This window comes from Pieris rapae, chromosome 3, assembly GCF_905147795.1.
Source record: "Pieris rapae chromosome 3, ilPieRapa1.1, whole genome shotgun sequence".
NCBI classification, from domain to species: domain Eukaryota; kingdom Metazoa; phylum Arthropoda; class Insecta; order Lepidoptera; family Pieridae; genus Pieris; species Pieris rapae.
The window spans coordinates 5001-26570 of record NC_059511.1 but is presented as its reverse complement, the minus strand read 5'-3'; the positions used below and the strand labels follow the sequence as shown (position 1 = coordinate 26570).

The 21570-nt window shown below is 35.4% G+C and overlaps 4 protein-coding genes and 2 non-coding genes across 10 annotated transcripts; 4 read left to right on the top strand and 2 right to left on the bottom strand.

Moving 5' to 3' along the window:
* Nucleotides 1-990: 990 nt before the first annotated feature.
* LOC111002635 lies at nt 991-7578 on the top strand. Of its 4 annotated transcripts, XM_022272801.2 has the most exons (8): nt 993-1148; nt 4579-4735; nt 4810-4958; nt 5192-5380; nt 5453-5548; nt 5768-5930; nt 6010-6040; nt 6116-7578. In XM_022272801.2, the coding sequence occupies exons 2-8, from the start codon at nt 4588-4590 to the stop codon at nt 6141-6143; spliced, it is 804 nt and encodes a 267-aa protein (XP_022128493.1). In that variant the 5' UTR covers nt 993-1148; nt 4579-4587; the 3' UTR covers nt 6144-7578. The 4 variants fall into 4 exon arrangements, with proteins under 4 accessions (XP_022128494.1, XP_022128491.1, XP_022128493.1 ...); XM_022272799.2 differs by lacking the exon at nt 6010-6040 and having other exon boundaries at nt 992-1148; XM_022272800.2 differs by lacking the exons at nt 993-1148; nt 6010-6040 and adding an exon at nt 1201-1318.
* Nucleotides 7579-7669: 91 nt separating this feature from the next.
* Trnav-cac lies at nt 7670-7742 on the bottom strand. Its single transcript has one exon. It is a non-coding gene; the product is annotated as a tRNA-Val (tRNA).
* A 207-nt stretch (nt 7743-7949) lies between these two features.
* LOC111002637 (trimeric intracellular cation channel type 1B.1) lies at nt 7950-11405 on the top strand. Its single transcript, XM_022272804.2, has 7 exons — nt 7950-8203; nt 9075-9231; nt 9585-9757; nt 9853-9952; nt 10174-10294; nt 10380-10539; nt 10613-11405. The coding sequence occupies exons 1-6, from the start codon at nt 8083-8085 to the stop codon at nt 10533-10535; spliced, it is 828 nt and encodes a 275-aa protein (XP_022128496.1). The 5' UTR covers nt 7950-8082; the 3' UTR covers nt 10536-10539; nt 10613-11405.
* Trnap-cgg lies at nt 8830-8901 on the bottom strand. The gene has a single exon. It is a non-coding gene; the product is annotated as a tRNA-Pro (tRNA).
* A 1402-nt stretch (nt 11406-12807) lies between the features above and the next one.
* On the top strand, nt 12808-16765 carry LOC123690706 (UDP-glucose 4-epimerase-like). 2 transcript variants are annotated; one of them, XM_045634674.1, is made up of 8 exons: nt 12808-12936; nt 14290-14546; nt 14723-14836; nt 14938-15114; nt 15646-15826; nt 15922-16010; nt 16125-16317; nt 16615-16765. In XM_045634674.1, exons 2-8 carry the CDS (start codon nt 14307-14309, stop codon nt 16704-16706), a joined length of 1086 nt encoding a protein of 361 aa, XP_045490630.1. In that variant the 5' UTR covers nt 12808-12936; nt 14290-14306; the 3' UTR covers nt 16707-16765. The 2 variants fall into 2 exon arrangements, with proteins under 2 accessions (XP_045490630.1, XP_045490631.1); XM_045634675.1 differs by having other exon boundaries at nt 12808-13023.
* Nucleotides 16766-17683: 918 nt separating this feature from the next.
* LOC111003166 (DNA N6-methyl methyltransferase) lies at nt 17684-19438 on the top strand. The gene is made up of 5 exons (XM_045634707.1): nt 17684-18042; nt 18195-18430; nt 18524-18652; nt 18767-19104; nt 19277-19438. Exons 1-5 carry the CDS (start codon nt 17839-17841, stop codon nt 19435-19437), a joined length of 1068 nt encoding a protein of 355 aa, XP_045490663.1. The 5' UTR covers nt 17684-17838; the 3' UTR covers nt 19438.
* Nucleotides 19439-21570: the final 2132 nt, after the last annotated feature.

The following is a 21570-nucleotide window of genomic DNA, read 5'->3' as shown; positions in this document are numbered from 1 at the left end:
TCTTAAACAGGTGAATTCTTTTCACCAAGTCGTAAACAATCACATTATTTACGCCTTTGTCGGCAGTGTACAAAAAGCAGTTTCAAGATAATTCAATGGAATTACAGGAGTGTTGTTCCAAAGAAAAATGATTTAATATATTTCATTAACAAACATTGTCCCGTTGTTGTCGCGTTATCTGAGACATGGTTGAATCCGGATATCTATTTAGGATCACTGGATATACCTGCTTGTGTAATGATAGATTTGATGGCCATCGTAGCAATAGTTGTCAAGTACTCGATTAATTTTTCTGAAATCGCTTCTTCATGAATCTCTATTGATGCCATTAATATTGTTGGCATCAAAATTAATAATGTTTCTGTAGTTTCATTTATCTCGCCCGTTCCTCTTTTGTTATTATCAATAGCGTTAATAATTTTCTCAATTCATTTGGTCGTGTACATGTGGAAAATAAATATCAAGAAAGGATTATTTATTTATTTATTTACACTTCGTTACTAAAGAAATACAAATAACACAGTATATATAAATTACAAGGGATGCAACGGGCGGCCTTATCGCTAACAAGCGATCTCTTCCAGGCAACCCTAGTAAGAATAGAAATAAAAAAAAAATGATGGGTGCAAGAAGTGCAGAAGATGCATATTGATTATTTAGATTCTAACTTTGCTTATTCCGAATAAAGTTGTGTTTTATAATAAAAATAGTTTTAATTTTCCTTGCAATGCTAGTCATTTTAAGTATCATTAGCAAAAGACTAAATACGTATAGTATTTAATTTCATAGAAATACAGTTCTAACTATCAATGTAAAAATAATAAAATAAAGTCAAATATCAAGTAAGTTTATTGCCCAAAGTATATTATCAAGCTTTGAGGGATACCATACTAAATTTTTTGTCAATAAAGTTTATTGAAGTTAAGTGTCTTCTACAATTAATAACAATTGACATGAACCGGACACTTGACACTCGACAATCGCCAAACCTTGTGAAAATTGTTCAAAATCGAGCAGCAGCTCCTAGTGTATAGTGCTGTTGAAAAATAAAATATTATTACAAACAGTCATTTAAGTACATTATATTTGATAATCATTTTGATAACCGATTTCTTTAAACTTTTATTTTACACTGTTTCCTGTCTGAAGTAAGTGTTTTGTTTGATTCTATATAATTATCAAAGTCTTAAAAGATTATTTAAAATACGAAATTGTACTGTGAATAGTATTTCAGTACGTTGCCTAGTTTTTGCTTGATTAGTTATTGGAAGTAATACGTTTCCAATAAGTAAATTTATTGAAAGCCCATTGAAAAAAGGTTCGTATTGTTAATAAATATATTTTTTTAAATTCTAACTATTTAAAACATTTACAAACATTGTACTTTGCTTTCATCATTCCAATTGAAAATGTGCTGCAATATTAGAATTTTCTGTATTTAAAGATTCACTATAACTTCAGGCCTCAATAGGAATATAAAGTAACATACTTGTGAAATGAAATAAAATGAAAGTTTTAGTCCAAAGAATATTTACATAAAAACCAGTAAAATATCGATATTTTATAAATCATTTGATGTATGTAATATTAGTTTTCTTACTACTTAGTAAGAAAACTAATGTAATTCCAAATTCATATAATAATCATTAGTAACAAAAAAAGCTATTATATTTTTGCTAATATAGATATAAGTATTACTCTACTAACAATCTATGAACTTATAATGGTCTGAATTAAATGATTTTTATTTTTTATTTTATTTTATTTAAAATTTTCTGTGCCCTGCAGTTTCACCTGATTAAATTTAACCTGCCTTGCATGTCATAAATATGCATGTGGTATCTTGACCATTATTATGTTGTGTTAAAGCTATTAATAAGAAATAAATATTGGTTTTAAATATAATATTTATTTTTTTAAAGAAATTCCTCTTCTGACTATGCCAGTTAGGAATTACTTTAGAAATATATTTTTCCTATTTCATATTGTTGGGATTGTCTTACAGGGTTCCAGAAATTCAAACTTTAACCAAATTAACAAAAAAACCTGTCCAGCTTAATAATATTGATATAAATGTAACCGTTTATACTAATTAACAGGTCCTTAAATCTTTTGAAATGTTGTTAGGTAAACATACTAACTTTTCAATTACTTATTGCTCATGAATGATTAAATAGTTTATAAGTATTTTATTATAGGTTCCCTACTAATTAAAAAATAATGTAAGTAGTTAACTGATATGTATTAATTAAACACAATTTGTTAGAAAAGTGCAATTATGAATATTAATTTGTTTGAAGATATTTGTCTTGACTGTCGCCATATCAGCGTGATTGCACTAACCCCTGACCTTACTTATTGTTTATTATTAGTTCTTGCACTCATTATAATATCCGGCGTTTGATGTCATTAAGAACCATTACTTCAAAGTGCTGCAAAAGCAAGGTAAATAAAAATCTTGGCTAAAATAAAAAAAACATATTTAATACATTAAATTAATAAATTGTAGAAGGTGAGAAGTAACTCAAAAATTGAAATAAATATATATTAAGATAACGATTTGCATAATATTAGTTAAGTAGTTCTTAAAGCAATTTGGCTCCTTACGATTCGATATATTACGTCCCAATAGATGGCGCTGGCTGGCGCTTGTAACGCGCTAACGCTTTGATTATAAATTTAGTTAAGGTTTACAGTGCATTATTCATTTATAGGCAAACGAGGCAAATCCACCTGATGTTAAGTGATTACCATATTTTTGAAAGAGATCTCGTATGAATATACGAAAACTCTTTAAAATCTGAGATTATAATTCTTCTTGATTGTTATTGACTGTTGTGATCCTATTTTGTTAATAGTTTATCTTTTTTATTGATTTAAAAAAATATAAACTTGTATGTTGAATGTTAATTTTTATTGTAAATACCAATACTGTTTCCTTATATGAATGCAACGGTTGGTTTATTGTTTAACTTGGAGTTCGATCGATAGAGCCATTATTGTAATTATGCGTTTATTAAAAACAATTTTGATATTGGTGTCATATTAGACTTCATAGTGTAACTACGAAAGATCTTGCGGTAGGTTACTTATATACCTAACGCAAGATATTATGTACACACTTTTTTCTAGAAACATTGGTTATACAAAGCATCACTGATTAAGTCAACTTATGTTTGCCGTCTGCGTAATCGATTAATATTATAATAAATAAACATCGTCGCCAAATCTCCCGAGTTGGATATTTCCGTTCGGTTTAGTAATTTTTTTATTGTAATGCTAATTTAAGGACTTATACCATTTAAGAAATCAGTAATCCACCTACTATACGTCACGCCTCATGTTGTGATGACGTCCATGCAACTGCGACAAAAACCCTCGTCCGGTAAATATTGGAAATCTTACAAGATCATATTTCTCGGACTTTTTAAAATAGGTATTGAAAATAACGCCAGCAATGTAATAAATTGAGATAATAAAAACAGGTTTAAATTATTTATAATGTAGTTTGAATATCTTAATTGTTTTATTATGTATCAATAAAACGAGCATTGGTGATAAAGCAGTTCGACGATTGTGCTAAACGGTTTGTAATAAAATTATTGCTTTAATTATATAATTGCATTTATTTTATTACTTTGTTTTTATCATATAAATCTATTTTGCTGTGTGGACATAAATAAAGGAATTAATTTAAAATTTTATTATCTCGCCCGTAAGGGAATAATTAGCTCACTATTACTATCACGCGATATTATAATAATAAATTATATTTGAGCTAATTTAATGTTATATTTGTAACGTTTAAATATTTATTAGAATCTAAAGATGTGGTTTCTTATCAGTTCTAGATTAGTGAGATGTGAACCAGAAAAGTTATACAATGTGAAGTTGAACCTTCAAAATTACCATCAATTAGTGGCGATAAATATGCTTAGTTTATCTTCACAACCGTAACTTTTGAACTTTGTTACATTCTAAATTTTTATCGATTCCTGATAACTGTGTCTACTATTTACATGATAATAATAATTATTGTTTGGATTTGCTGGAAAGTTCACATTTACTACATATTATTGCGGGAATATAAAACGAATTACAATCGACACGTCGGGTATATAACATTAGTTAAACCGCTTACGGTCAAACCTAACCTTCTGACGCTAAAATAAAAGTTAGCGTCAGAAGGTTGTACTTGGCGACCTTGCGTTGACTATTCTTATGAAAAAGTGTTGATTAATTATTATACGTTTCTTCATCTTACGAACATAATTACGTAAGGTGGTTTACATTGCATATTATTACGTATTATTAATTATAACGACTTAGCTATCTTTTTCATTGATAATTCTCTTGTCGCAATAAATACATAATTTTGGCTTTAGAAAGATGATAAACATTAATGGCGTGTTGTTGTACTTTTCATTTGTTTAGTTTAAGTTTACTTAATCTTAAGCATGACCTAGTAGATACATGATCATGGAATAGTTTCAAACTTGATACTTTGAAAACCAATTGGTACACTGGGATAACATTAAGTCATAATAAGAAGGATCATCTGTTTTCTTTATATTGCAGACGGCAGTGATGGAATTGGTGTCGTTTATCAAGGAATTGCTTCACGAAGCCGCAGAGGTCGCCGCTAGCTATCGAGTGGGTCAATCGGCCCTCAGATACGTGGACAAAGCCCTTTGGACTGTCGAAAAGTCGGCGAGATGGGCTGTGCCACCACCGCGTATGTGTTTCCGCAAGAACGATGAAATTAACTCGATTACCTGCTTTATATCATAACATGACGTCACTTTCCAGTGGAGCAGGACGAGAGACAGCCGGAGTTGATACGGCCTCTGCCCTGGGTATTCTTCCTGATGTTGCTGGTAGCCCTTCGAGTCATCAGAGAGTCAATTTCTCTCATTAATTTGGTCCTCGGGAAGCCGCCGCTGCGATCTGCCGATGTGGTATTGATATTGATTTATGTAATGCGTTAGATTCAGATTTAAATCGGGTTTGCCGTCTTAAATAGCATGAGTCTATCGATAAGAGGCCTGCTTTTTCGATCAGGTCTCGTGTGTCTACCTAGACTGAAATGTTAACTTAAATAAATAAATCCACAAACCGCGGCAAACTCAGGGGCCGATAGCGGCAGGGGTTTTAATTTTAGTAACTCGTGAAGCCATGTTACAATTTCCAGGTGATATTCATACAAGGAAAGCGTCGCTACTTGCGTACGTTGAAGTACCAAGGCAGCCGAATGATGCGCGCGCGCAGCGAGACCGCGTCTTGGCGAAGCGGCATTTACTCTCTGATCGAGTTCACGATGTGCTTCAGGAACTCTCACTGCCCCAACGACAACTCGCAGAGCAGCGGAGACGAGCTCGTGGTGAGAAGCCGACGTCCGTCGATTCGTCGATGCGCACTCGGCCTTTGACCCGACGACGTTTCACAATTCCAGATGGTGTCCAGGAACGAGCGTAGCATGGAGAGACTCTTGGAGAAGATGGTGCAGGTCGAAGCGGACACCGACGACTCCGGAACGGCATATAAACCAGTATTATTATCTAAATAACATCCAAAATATATTATGTAACGAATGAAGCATGTCTGTGTGTACGCAGATTACGTCACAAAATTAAATATCCATTTCATTTCCTGGGTGTCCGTTTTTTGTAAAAGAGTTTTGACTCAACACGTTAACGGATAAATAACTTTCGATTTAGAAGCTTTATTATTTTTGTTTGATTTAAAGCAGAAGCGACAATCGTTTCAGGTCGCGAACACGAGGAGCGACGCGGAAACAACGGACGAGTCGTTCGAAGACTCCCGGGAGGAGATCGTCACCTCCACTCCGGAGAAGAGAGACTCCGCTCAGGGGCACCGAGACGCGTGCGAACAGCACGAGCGGAACGGAGCCAACCCCGCCCCCAAGACAGGTGAGGTGTCGCGAGGCCCGTTTCCTCACCTCACGGCAGTCATTCTCGTTTACCTAAAAGTCAATATTTCAAATTTCAGCAAACGGCAGATCCGCGCACTCCCAAGAGAGGTGAGTCCACTCTCTCTCTCTCTCTCTTTCTCTCTTTCTCACTCTATCTCTGAACATCGCTCGGTTTTTTCACAGGATCCTTGGAGGCGAAGCGATCTGTTGACGGACGGCGACTACAGTTCGTCGGAACGACGATTCCCCAAACGAGCCTCATCACATTAGTCGTAAGCTGCGCTCAATATTCGGGCGAACCAGGCCTAGCCTCTATCTAGGCCTATCTAGGCCTAGGACTAGGCCCGCCCTTTTCGACTACCGTCAATGTCTTTAACTTATTTATGTACTCGTATCGCCTTCTACGAAACAAATATTTACTTTCAATTCGTTGAGGTCTAATTATATTCTTTGTTCGGATCGAAACATCGCGCCGTCCCATTTCAGTGCCTCATCGTGGAATATATTGATAGAGTATATTATTATATAGAGATAGTTTATCGAAGGTCCGGTCGTGGGAAGAACAAAAGAAGAGAAACGTCGGGTTTCGGAAGAGTTTCCTGTTGTCACGCGATTGTCTTCGGTGGCTAAGATTAGATAACGGGGAATTAGCTCAACGGTGGTTGTACTATTGCAACCGGGTGTACGGAATGGGTGAACGGGTGAACGGGTGAATGTTTGTGGGCGAGAATTAAAACGAGAGCGTGAGAGCACGAGGAGGGCTGGAGCGTCTCTCTTCTAAGTGTTCTAAATGTTATTTATAATTTAGCGTAGTATTCATTGAAAGTATTTATATTTTTTATCATTTCGCCAACCGTAAAACAATATAAGCAGATATTTTTTTTGTTTTCTTCACCCATTCTGGGTAGGCAAAAGAAACTACGCCCATACAACCAAGTCTTCAGTAAATTTTTTTTATTGATATGAAATCAAATTTAATGAGATGAATTGAAAAAAAAGCCTAACCTATCTCATTGAATCCAATTATTAAATTTAATATTGAAACAAATGAGTAGCTTCTTTTTAAAATATTTGCATGAATCATAAAAACTTGTATGGTTTTTTAAAGTAAAACTTCGCGGTTGGTCTTTTCTTTTTAATAGACATTGTTTTCAGAGTTGGGAGAGATAGTCCTCATCCCGTACGTTATACATCCCTGGAATACGCAACTCTCTCAACTTTTGAGCAAATGTATTAAAAAATAATAAAATTAAAACGTCCTTTCGTTCAGTTGTAACGTTAGAAATTGAAATGACACCTATATTCCCCGTTAAAGAGGTGCGCCTAAGTATTAAGGCGCGGTCTCTTATAATACTGAAATAGCTAATAATAATAATAATATTTATTCCCATTGAGGAAAACTAATAACATCTATTTCTTCACCTTCTCACCTCTATTTATTTTGAAGAAACGGCTTTCTCTCGCAAATCCCAAAGCTTTGGCTGTGTCCACTCAATAAGACTGAAGAGAAATGAAATTGAGCCTTTGCTTCTCGATATTTAATTACGATTATAATATTCAATGCTAATTTATTTTTTAATTTCTAATATTGTATACTTTTAATAATAAAAATTGTAAAAATGAAAGAGTCTTATTGTTTCTGTCTATACTTTTGTTCCACATTAACCCTTATTGTTCAAGTTGATGCGTATTTGATTTGAATATAGATTTCAAATAAAAAAATGCTAAAAACATCCTTGTTTCCGCCCGGGATCGAACCGGGGGCCTTGTGCGTGTGAAGCACACGTGATAACCGCTACACTACGGAAACTGTGATAGTACATTTGAAAATATGAAATGGGTAATTAACTGAAATAATATTTAAATCTATGAAAATTTAGTTAAAATCTCTGATTCAGGCAATCGGCCACTTAGAAAACATCAGATAAATCCTATCGGTCTATGGTGAGGCGCCAAAATAATCTAAAGCCCTTTCCTCTAGTGACTTGAATTCCTATGTCAGCACTCAGCATTCAGCAAGCCGAACTCCGAAGTCAGTCTCGCGGCATCGTCGCCCGCGGATAGTCGCGGACACTTTGTGTCGCACAATCGTCGGTGTTTAGTGTACAATTTTGCTTTATTCTTTTTAGTGCTTCTTTAAAATATTCACCATGGATCCCGAGGCGTTTTTGGACCTGGCCAATCAGGTCATTAAACTGAAAATGTATCCATATTTCGACATCGCGCATTCATTATTATGCGCTCTTGCCGTGAGGGAAGATTTAGGGGCTGGTAATGTATTTTCATAAACCTTTTCCCGCCTATTATGACTTTCGCACGTTAAAACGGCCCTCTGTCGTATGGAAACAGACTATTTAATGTGTCTGGGTGCCCACGACGAAGCACTAAAATAAACCGATACAAGTTAAAAATAGATCAGTTCCCTCTTCCCTGTATAACAAAATGTTCACAGTGTGCGTTTACGGAATGTAATATTTAATAAATGATACCTAATTTAACGTAATTTGTGATGTTCATTAATTACGGAACATTATATTTAAATCGCATTGTTATCAAGCGGTAACAAATTTATCAGGGCCTTATCAGATTCAGTCCTATTTGCATGTTTCCCAAATGCTCACCTGAAACTCACTTCGGGCATAAAAATTAAATACGTTTTTCATTGTTATGTCAAACAAGCGCTGATCGAAGGTTTCAATTTTAGCCAATAAATACTAAGAACGTCGTAAAATAAGTAAAAAGATGACGTAAATAACTGTAATTATTATAACTTCTATTGTAAAAGTAACAACCTTTACATAAGTTTAATATTTTTACAACGTCTTTTAACCATGATATTAAAAAAAGTATTAAAAGGACATATCGTTGGCTACTAAAGTAAAAAATGAAATTTCGAAGGGCTCGTCCGGGATTTGAACCCGGGACCTCTCGCACCCGAAGCGAGAATCATACCCCTAGACCAACGAGCCACATTGACTTACGCCAAATAATTGATAAAATTATCCTTCCACTATTGAACCGCTTTAGCTCGTGTGAGGTCTCGAATAACTGGGTTCACGAAGTACAATCCCATCCTAATCTTGCTTATATAGGCAAATGTCTCACTAGTTGTAGTTTAACAGACAGTCAATTTATTTAACAGGAGCACAAGCGTTCTCTCGCAAACACCCTCTAGCGTGTTGGCTGTCCACCATGCTAGTGATCTTCGCGGGCGGCATGGTGGCCAACGGGCTGCTCGGGGAGCCCATTCTGGCCCCTCTTAAAAACACACCACAGCTACTGATAGGAACGATTACATGGTAACGTAACGTGTTCCTCTATTTATTCAATGGATCTAGATTTTCAGTGGTTTCGCATATACACTATGTATATGTCGACCGACCATTGAGTTCGGAGATTGTATTTGGAGAATAGTTACGGTAACTAATATTTTAAAATACAATTATTACTTACGGGTTCGTCTGAGTTCTGAACCCGGGATCTGCCGCATCAGAAACCAAAAACATATCTTCAGTCCTGAAACCAGCTGCATGCAAGGTTCAAATGTCTGTTAAATATTTAATAAATTATTTATTTTAATCATTCAAAAATTGAAATTTTCAGCAAAGATGCCTGAAACTTAACTAACGTTTGCATATTATGAATATTCCAGGTACGTGGTGTTCTACACGCCATTCGACGTGGGGTACAAAGTTGCCAAATTCCTTCCCGTGAAGGTGACGGCTGCGGCCATGAAGGAGATATACAGGGCGAAGAAAGTGTACGATGGAGTATCTCACGCAGCTAAACTGTACCCTAACGCTTACATCATCATGGTCATCATCGGTGCGTTTTCATTCTTCCTGTCGTGATTCTTAGGATAGCTGGATAAATTAAGTGATCTAGATTTACTCACTCATAAAACGATTAAAATGTTCCAGGAACGATAAAGGGCAACGGCGCTGGCTTCACCAAGTTAGTGGAGAGGCTGGTTCGCGGCGCTTGGACCCCCACCGCCATGGAGACCATGCAGCCCACCTTGTAAGTCTATTGCCAAGTTTTTGAAGTGTGAGTGTGTGAGTATGCTTGAACGAGACGAGGAGGGATAGTCTCCCACATCACTCGTAATCGTAACATCATGCTCCTCATCACATTTTAAAGTATTTGAGGATAGCAAAAGATGGCGCGTAAAAACATCAATCATCATCCCTTCTCGACGAGGACGCTACTGATTGAAATCTAAATTAATATATTATTTCCAGTTACACAAAAGCTTCTCTGGTGGCCTCAATAATCTTCGTGCTGGACAAGAAGACGGATCTCATCTCCGCGCCTCACGCGCTCGTCTACTTCGGGATCGTCATCTTCTTTGTTTACTTCAAGGTATTCCAGATTCTTCTTTCATGTGCAGTTTGATTATGCTTTTCGAAAGAACGTCGTCACGAGAGAGTCCTGCGCTTGATTACAGCTATCTTCGATATTGCTGGGCATCCACGACCCCTTCGTGCCTTTTGAGAATCTCTTCAGCGCCTTGTTCTTGGGCGGCATTTGGGACTCGCTCGCCAAAATACTCGGAAAGGGGCAGCCCAAGGAGGACTCCAAGGACGCCAAAAAGGCTAATTGAGCTGGTACGTGTCACACTAGCCGATGCCTTCACGTTGTTTTTCGCTCGATATAATTAATTTCATTGATATTTTTCAGAAAGCAACGTGACCATTCGAGTGCAGGAGGAGAGGACCTGGCTTTGCGACCTGAAGGCTATTAAATAACAAAAATAATATAAAAAAATTGTAAAATTCTATAACGAAAAAAAAAATGGTGCAGCGACCAAAGTTATTATATGTACTTTAAGTATTTTTATTAAAATAATTGACTAGTCATAAACCATTTACCGGCACAAGTTAGGTGTTTGCTAATTATGTTTTAGCTCTTAAGTTAATGTTGCTTTATCTTAGTTCGTTAGGTGCGTACGTATTATTTGACCTTAAGAGAAAGCTTCTCAAATGGTATTTTGTTAACAGTTAGCGATAATAATATGTAGCAATGATTTACAGTAAGACTTTAAGACTGTAAAGTCGCACAATTCGTTCCGAAATGTTTTGATTGGAGCTCAGTATTGAACGCACGAGTTTTTTTGACAAATTTAGTTCCTGTTTTTCAAAACGTACTATATGTACGTAAGTATGCGTAGGAGCATTGTGAATATATTCTATAATGTAGAGATTAAGTATTATACATATTTATTACGAAACGATTCACGATAAATAACGATCCTTCCGACCCTTTCCCCTTTCTGTATTTTAAACATTTTCTAATTGTGAATTTATTAATTGAATTCGAGAATTAATTGTTAAATAATTGTTAGAATGTGAAACGTCTGACCGAACTGCGAGGGTGTTTGCAGCGAGGATCACGTGTTTCGTCTGGTTCAGTGGATCTAATTCATTTCATTTATATGAAACGAACCCAAGGAAGGAATAAAGTTTGACTATGACCACGTGTTTTATTTTACGTCGTGGCGGATAAACGATTACTGAGAACAAAACCTTTGCGTAGGAGAACTTTTCTTTTATAAATTGACTAATTTAATTACCTAAATACTTCATCTGGTACTGTGTGTTTTATTTTTATTATTCATTTAATAAAAATAAAAAATATAATATTTAATAAAAATAATAAATACCTAGTAAAAGGCAATAAATAGAAATAACTATTGCTTCGGTAGAATTAACTATCTACTCCAATCGCTCCAAGATGTACCGGGACTGCATGCGACCTTTCAATTATGTGCTCTATTGAACGTGGACAGTAACCTATAACAGGTGGCGAAGTAAACTACGAAACATAATTTTTTGCGCGTTCTAACATTTCAAGCATTACAATACAATGTCTGATGTAGCTGCAAAGTAGTGTGATCCGCCAGGTAATGGGTATGACGAGGTCACTGTCGGGCAAACGGCCCGCTTGGCGCGACTGTCTGTTACACCGCACGGCTGAACTAAATGGGCTACTTATGGGTGTGGGTTTAGCAAATTAAAGAAATACAAGCTTCATAAATTAGTGTGGTCTACAGATCTAATTTCCTCCTTTCCAACTTTATTTTTATATAAAACTGGATTTTAAAGATTTAGTATTTAGTGCTCAGTACAGTATCACGAACTATTTGTATAGATTTCTTTTATTAATTTACTAGCTGATTCGGCTAACTTCGTTGCGCCTAACAGTCTAGTAATATCGTTAACTTTAGTTAAACTTAATTTAGGATTTTATTAAGGTAATGAGTATATCAATACAACTTTTCTTGCAAATACCGAAATATTTGATTGCTTGCCATTGCAAAAGAGGAATTGCAGTTTTACATATTTATTCTCTCTAGCGCCATTATTGCGATACTGCATGTTAAAGCACTTTCTGATATACAACATTTTTTGATGTAACACATGTCTTCGATCAAGATGAAAGCCTGGTTATGCATCTCCTCATTTACATCAAGATTGGAATTTCTTGAACTCACAGGAATTCGATGTGAAAGAAATGCGAAAACGATGCGTGGTTTTGTCAACAGGTGGCACCACGTAGAATTAATTATTTATTGTTATTTGATAACTTAGCCGATATTTAATTACTTATTCTGCTCGGAGCGCAAGAATCCACCAAAAAAGAGATAACTAACATCGGTTCAGCCGATCTTCAGTTATAAGTCGTGTTTGTTTTATATATTTAGATTGCGTAGGAAAGCAGAACAATAGTTTTGAATGACATTTTTATCTCGATCGATAAATTAACCGTTGAATTATATGTATCGATCGTAGACGTGCGCTCGTTTCGGTGTAACGTTTTACGAGGCATCTTTGGTGACGTCGCCGAGTGCAATTCGTGCGGACATCGCTCGCTAATCACCGGCTTCAAAGTCTGTAGCGCGCGCAGACAGTTCAGACGCGCTTCGTTCAAAAGGAAAATACTTGTAAATTAATATTTAGTGTAGTCGGCGGCGTAACAGTGGTTAATGTGATACGAAATCAACCGTAAGTGTATAGAATAACGGTACCTTTGTGTGAAAGTGATCGGTTCACAGTTATCTCGATAACGTAAAATAAAACCGCTTCCTCCAGGTACAAAACTAGACAGTATTTTATAGTTTCTACTTACTTAGGTAGCTATAAATAACTTAAGCGAATAATAATTATAACAAAAGCTACAAATTACTTTATTAATTAATTTCTACCCATTTGTGTCGAGTAATAATTGCTTTTTACGGGGGTGAAGAAGAGACAAGAGTTATTCTATTAGTTATCGAGCATTTATAAAAGCCAAAACGTGTATTCTAAACTTAACATAACGGTGATTAGATTCCTACTACTATGGGAATCGACACTCAACTGGATCGTAAGAAATAAAATTAAATAGGTATATTATCAATTAAGGAGAAACTTATATTGAGTATTATAGTTTATTTTCTCAAACCTAATATCTAATTTATGCACTAACATCTCACAAATCTCAAACATGCTGCTTAACTCCGACTCCCCGACCCCGACGATCAGGAATGAATCATTATTTTTTTTGGAAATCTCGTACCCTTTCAAAGCGATATAACTATTGTTTTACGAACCCAACCCTCTGGATTATAAGGCATGGGAGTTAGAAACTCACCCCTAGAAGTGAGTAATGAAACCTGCATTTCGATCAGATAAGTTTAATTGCATCGTGTCTACTAGGTAACTAATCATTTCCCAAAGAGTACATAAAAGGTGAAATCATTGGACTTTTAATAGAAAAACCGTGTATGATTAAGAAGCGTGATATATTCAATAAGATTGTATGAACAGCAATACTAAATTGCTTTGAATGCAAATTGAATACTTTATATTATTTTACTATGGTCAAAGCTACTTTATTGAATTCTTCTTAACAAGCACACTCGTGAAAAAAATAATAAGACATGAATCGTGTCAGTAACGTATATAATGACGATTAACTCAATGGAAATAAAAATGTATAATAGTGAATTGACCTTCCCTTGAATTTTAAGTTCAGAGAAGGAATCATCATCGATCAATAGGATCACGATTAACTTTTTTTTTAATTTGATATACATTGATATAACATTTAAGTGTATGTAAAAACATATTGTAAAGAAATTATTAATGGAAATCAACATGAAGGCGTGTTTGATGCTTTTGTGCGAGATGTGATAATCACGCTCAGCAGCAAATTGATGTTTCCTCATCCGTATTGCGAAAAGACGTGACTGGAAAGCGTAGGTTTTAGGCAGTTCATAATTTAAAATTATTGCACATTGTTTTGTTGTTTAGTGAAACGCCACCACGAAGATGTGGATAATTTGGAAAGGTTATCATTATTATTCTTGGTTATAGGGAAAGTCGGCTTCAAAATGCCTCAATTTAAAACCATCCTGGTAACGGGAGGCGCCGGGTACATTGGTAGCCACTGCGTGGTTGATCTTCTGGATGCTGGATATGATGTTGTAGCCATAGACAACTTCGCGAATGCTGTCGGTGACGAAGAAGGGTCGCCGGCACTTAATCGCGCGGAACAAATCACGGGAAAGAAAATTACCTTCTACGAAGCGGATCTTTTGAATAAAGCGCAGATAAATGGCATTTTTGATAAGGTATGAAATATCTTGATAAGCGTAGCTAATAACATTTTCTAGTATTACATGTTTTCGCACTTACGATTCGTATGTTGTATGAAGATTTTTATCACAGATTGTATTTCGCAAAATACGAATCTATCGTATGGGTACATGGTAGATAGGTCGATAACGCAACAATAATATGTTTTCAGCACAACATAGATTGCGTGATCCACTTTGCAGCGCTGAAAGCGGTCGGAGAGTCAATGCAACAACCGTTACTCTACTATCAGAATAATCTACTGGGAATGCTCAACTTATTGGAGGTATGGCGGTGTTTCTATTGACTTGCGCTGCGACTTCATCTCTTGCGGAACTATGCCTCCGCAGATTTGATTTGATGCAAAATTTATTTTTAAAACTTTAGGTTATGCGATCCCATAACTGCTATCAAATGGTTTTCTCGTCATCGTGCACGGTCTACGGGGAGCCAAAACATCTGCCCATCACGGAAACACATGCCACGGGCAATATCACCAACGTTTACGGCCGAACCAAGTACTTCATTGAAGAGATGCTTAAGGATTTAAGCGCTGCCGATGCGGTAAGTCTCGACAATTTGTCATCTGTGACATCATGCACATGCATATTTTTCATAAGCGTACCGTGTGTATAACATAAAAACCATGCCATGCCACACGTTGTCACAAAGGAATAATTGATAACGTGTCTATGATACATATAATACATAGGTCACAGATGTGTCCACAACCAGTTCTCGGGGAGCCGACGATAAGGTCAAGGCCGTTAAGCTCTCGTCTCTTAATTAGAACAATCAACATCGAGGCATCAACTTGTATGAATTAAAAAATATTTTCTTCGTTGCAAAATTGAAAATTCGAGATTTTTTTAATTTTCTTCGCAAATGAGTAGTTAGTTAATTTCTTGTATATTTATTTAACTAATTTTGTTTTTCCTAATTAATTTCATGTTTGTATTTTTTTTGTTTCGTCTGTAAAGTTTAACTTGACAAATTAGGGTCAATATAATACTTCTTGCTAAATATCCCAACCGCATGAAACATCATGCAGGACAGCACGTGTTACGTCCGCAGTATATAAAATTTATTTTTCAGAAATGGAACATAATATCTCTGAGATACTTTAATCCGGTTGGCGCACATCCTTCTGGGCTGATCGGGGAGGACCCGACAAAAGAGTTTACAAACCTCATGCCCTTCATGGCTCAAGTCGCGTTGGGCAAGAAGCCAGTGCTCACCATTTTTGGAAATGATTATAACACCCCTGATGGAACTGGTGAGTTGTGACGACTACTAAACACAATAAATGCCATATTAAATTTGAATCTTTTAAGCTGTTGAAAGTTGTCTAACATTTGCTTTAATGACCAGGTATCCGAGACTACATCCATGTGATGGATCTAGCCAACGGCCACGTGGCAGCGCTTAATCTCTTGTGCAGCTCTCATCTCGGTCTAAAGGTTAGTTAGAGACTAAAAAAGTTAATTTTATCATTATTATTACTAAACAATATGATATGAATATAATTTCAATTACTATACTGATGACAATTATTAGTAATAGATTTTTTTCAGATCTACAATTTAGGCACAGGGCGAGGTGTTTCTGTTAAAGAGTTGGTCGACGTGTTTGAGCGGGTGACGAGCACCAAGGTGCCAACGAAGTATGTGGCGCGAAGACTGGGCGACATCACTGCCATGTGGGCTGACGCCACTCTCGCTAACACTGAGCTGGGCTGGACCACCACTCGTAGTATTGAACAGATGTGTGAGTGTCTTCAAATATTCAGATTTATGACAACAATAAATATTTGTTAGATTGCGCTTTCCCATTTTACCTATGACATCAAACGGACAGCTGCGTATCACAATAATTCTCTTATTTTTTATGTTTAAAGAAATCTATTGTGAGAAAAATTAGTTATCAACAGAGAAAAGTAAACGGGATGTGGTTAAATACTAATTGAATCTAATTAAAGGTTTTTAATCATTTTTAAATTATTAGCAAAACATAATAGATTGCTTTTGTTGGTTTTATATTTATATTACGCCTTTGAAACACCAGGTACAGACTTCTGGCGGTGGCAGACAATGAACCCCGACGGTTATCCGAAGAAGAACAAAACTAGTGTCATTGTCATGAACGGAAAGAGCTAACGGGATTTGGCAAATTTGATTACTTTACTATTATATAAACAATGCGTACTTATTAACACTTCAATCTTTTAATTTTTTCCCACAAAAAGTTGCCATCCCAAATACAAGTAGATGGTAACCCAAGCTAGCTAATTAGGGATAAATATTGTCTATTTATAGTACAGTAACTGTGTACATTCCACTATTTCTTGTTCATTACTGATATCATGTCTTGAACGCCCCTTATTCGAATTATCACCTCTTGGCCGAAGAAGACCTATTTGATCATCAGTAATTTATATTGTCTTAACACATGGTATTGTAGCGTATCGTAGATACGCACTAAAATGTACATACTATATGGTGTAGTATTTTCTATACGATTTTGATGTATGTGGCAATATAAATACAGGACACTTAGAAAAGAATAAAACAGACGTCACTCAAGACAGACTTTTAAGATGCGTGAGCATGTATTTTTCCTATGAGCCTTTCTATAAGAATATAAATTAATTACCGTTGTTTGTGAAGAAATATATCAATTTAACAAAGATAAAAATGGGTTGTGATTTATAAAAATATAGAACATCCCATAGTATCGGGGAATAAAAATTATGAATTTAAATAATATAATATTTTAATACTATTATGTATAATTGATTCAGGTCCGAATTGTGATTTTTATCTCAAGTCACAATCTCATGTTGGTGCTGTCAAATAGATAATTAATATGTATACAAATGTATAATGAAATATAATGTATAGCAAATTGGTTTGACAGGTTATAATCAGTTTGATTGAAGTTTTGAAATACGAGCCTCAGGGTAAGATTCAGAAACAAGACTTATGATGTGAATTTTAGAATTAGTCGAATATCACTGTGATGAATTCTCACCATATTATAAATTCATTACATCACAATAAATTTTAGCCATAGTCTTTACTAATTGGCCTATACCTTCTAGTGCTTTAGATAACTGTGGTCTGTGGTGTATATAATGCACTCTATAATCTCTACTTGGTCAGTGGTCTACTGTCATAAAACTTGTTAATTAATAATTATTTGTTAGGTATGTTGTAAAAAATATTTATAAAAATAGACATACTTGTTTACTATTGTACAGAAGCAAGGTTTTAATACGAAATTGAAATAATGAGTATAATATTCAGTAAGGAAAATATATGTTTAATAGACCATATGGATTTTGTTAACAAATGTTACACCAATGTAAGAGAACTAAATAATAGAAAACCCTACACTTTAACGCCTAAGTTGTTCTCAATAAAACGTGAAAGGAGTAAAGAACCAAATAAACTATTCAGGAAGAGGAAGCACAATGATAATGTTCTTGAAGAGGTACTTATTAATCTATGTCTTAAAATCAATCATATTTAAATTTGGTAAACTTATTACAGCCACACAATAAATTCCTCTAATGGTTACCATCACCTTTTTACCTACTATGTAAATAAATTATTATTATTATTACCTTATAATCCATTTTTTAGGCTTTAACTATACAAGCATTATACAATGATCTCATTGCCTCATTACCAACAGGCTTAAAAACAGCAGTAAAAAATAAATACGACACAGTGGATGCTTCTTCTTTAAGGGATTTTTCCAAGAATTTATTTGAATCAACTGATTATGACCACAAAGATACAAGTGGCGGTAATAGCTCAGACGTCCCACTGATATGTCAAATAGAAGGTTCTGATTTTTTAGTACCAGGAAAGTCTAGGTAAGGATTAGTGTCTTAGATTTGAATGAAAATTCCATAAAATTGTCTTTGGAAAATAACCTATTCTTAAATATGTTAGTTTGTCAATTTCAGATTCATATGTGGTTGTGTTAAAGAAGAATGTAAAAAATTGGATGGGAATAAATATGATATTGTTATAGCAGATCCACCATGGTGGAATAAATATATTCGTAGACTGAAGAAGGCAGCTATCAAACTAAGGTAACTTACCTATAACATATAAGTATTTTTGTGTTTTCTTAAAGATCTTAAAACTAAAATCCTTCATGTTTTCATAGTTTAATCCTTTATCAAAGTGATTATTACTTGTTTCAGTTATTCAATGATGTATAATGAAGAAATCGCATCAATACCAATAAACAATCTTTTTTCTGACACCACCCTTATAGCAGTGTGGTGTACAAATTCCTCAAGCAATATTAACTCTCTCAAGGAACAAATTTTTCCTAAATGGGGTGTTGAATATGTAACAACATGGTATTGGTTAAAGTTGACCATAGATTTAGAGCCTATTTGCGCATTTAGCAGTGGATCAAAAAAACAACCATACGAAAGATTAATTATTGGAAGAAGGGGGGACTTAAAAGTGCCAGAGAATGTGGTGTTTGCAAGTATTCCTAGCGCATTACATTCTCATAAACCACCACTTCTTGGTGAGTAAAATAACCTTGACATTATGGCAGGTATAAAAGTGTAACTGTTATACAGCCTCATTTTCAAAGTAACTTCTATTGCTTGTCATAAAGAGATATCATTAAATAGCAGACTGGTAATTTTAAGATACATTGTTTATTTGCAAAGGAAATTAAAAAAAAATGTTTTCAGATCTCTTCACATACTATAATGTATCAACAAAAGGACCACAAGTTTTAGAATTATTTGCAAGATACCTGCTTCCAAACACTACTAGTGTTGGATATGAACCATTAAAATGGCAAAATTCAGCATTGTATGTAGAAGGTGTCAATAAAAAGTATGATCTTTAAATTATGGTTTTAATTTCTAAAATATAAATTGTTGTTTCAAGAATAAGGAAATATATTATAATGTAGGAAAAATGGTAAATTTGGGACATTCTGCCACAAACAATAGTATGCAAATTTGCTTTACAAAATGGTAGTTTTACATTACATTCAATCATATAATAGTGAATTATTTTTTCACATTATTAAAATATATTAATACATTATCAAATTAATATTAACTTTAATAATAATAATTATTAGAATCATACATTTCTTCCAAAAGTACTATTAAGTTGATTTAAAAAAAAAGAAAAAAAGTTTTTTTAAAATATGTAATTAAAATAAAAAAGGATAGGTAATTATGTAACATAAGATACAGGTATCACTTATTCCACGTCGTTAAATTTGTATCGCAGACATCCCATTCATTGGCACAGAAGACGGAGTGAGTAGGCCGAGAGAAAAACCGGCGTAAAAAACTCTCGGTACTCCTTTAAAATAGAAAATGGCAAAAAACATTTATTTTAAAGCAAATATCAGAAAATAATTAGAAGTAGTAGTAAGTTTTCAATTTATCCTCGGCCTTTGGCAGGGTTGTACGGTACCGGGCGAGTGCTTAAACCGTACATGGTGGGCACGGTTGAATTTCTATAGTATGCAGAGGGCATGGAACTATAGAAAGGAAACTGTATAGGTTTAGAACGTAGCAATACGTTCTAGGCCGAAGATGGTAATTACAGTGGTCAGTAATTCAACATTCAAAGGGCCTCCTAGCCTAGCGGTCTTTGTATGTGGCTGCATATGGTGAGGGGTACTGGGTTCGATTCCCGGTTCGAGGATAAGTTTTCAATTTATTCTCGGCCTTTGGTAGGGTAGCACTCGCCCGGTACCGTACAGTACCGGGCGAGTGCTTAAACCGTACGTGGTGGGCACGGTTGAATTTCTATAGTATGCAGAGGGCATGGAAGTATAGAAAGGAAACTGTGTAGGTTTAGAACGTAGCAATACGTTCTAGGCCGAGGATGGTAATTACAAGTGGTCTAGTAATTCAACATTCTTTTTTTTTTTTTTTTTTTTTTTTTTTTTGTTCGCAATTGTTATTATTATTATTATTTTTTGATTTCTTTTGGTTGGTTAGGTTAAGTTTTTTTTTTTTAATAGCACCTAATAGGCCTACCTTCCTCGGCTACTTTATCGCCGGGGCCGTTGGCTAAGCTAAAACTAATATTGTATTGTGAAATAATGTATTGTATAATTTTACAAAATTTGGTATTGTTAAAATGTTTTGGGGTCATGATAATAGATGGCGCCAGATGAAAAATAAATTTTGTCCAAACGCGATATTATTACATGGCAACAACGACGTAAGACGTCGATGATTCTCTATTACGTCTTCGACGAGGTTAGGTTAGGTTAGGTTAGGTTAGGTTAGGTTAGGTTAGGTTAGGTTAGGTTAGGTTAGGTTAGGTTAGGTTAGGTTAGGTTAGGTTAGGTTAGGTTAGGTTAGGTTAGGTTAGGTTAGGTTAGGTTAGGTTAGGTTAGGTTAGGTTAGGTTAGGTTAGGTTAGGTTAGGTTAGGTTAGGTTAGGTTAGGTTAGGTTAGGTTAGGTTAGGTTAGGTTAGGTTAGGTTAGGTTAGGTTAGGTTAGGTTAGGTTAGGTTAGGTTAGGTTAGGTTAGGTTAGGTTAGGTTAGGTTAGGTTAAGGGCCTCATAGCCTAGCGGTCTTTGTATGTGGCCGCTGTGGTGAGGGGTACTGGGTTCGATTCCCGGTTCGAGGATAAGTTTTCAATTTATCCTCGGCCTTTGGTAGGGTTGTACGGTACCGGGCGAGTGCTTAAACCGTACATGGTGGGCACGGTTGAATTTCTATAGTATGCAGTGGGCAACTATAGAAAGGAAACTGTGTAGGTTTAGAACGTAGCAATACGTTCTAGGCCGAGGATGGTAATTACAGTGGTCAAGTAATTCAACATTCTTTTCGCCTGCTGGTGCTGGGGAAGTAGACGAAGGGGTCGGTAGACTGAGTCAAAGTCTCCGAAGGGTGTCGAATGCGGCGATGCCCAAATGGAGACCGCCGAAGGGGAGAAGAGCTGTCTACTGGTGGACGTCGCATATTGGAAATCTTCGGGGCGAATGTAGCGAGGCGAGAAGGGCC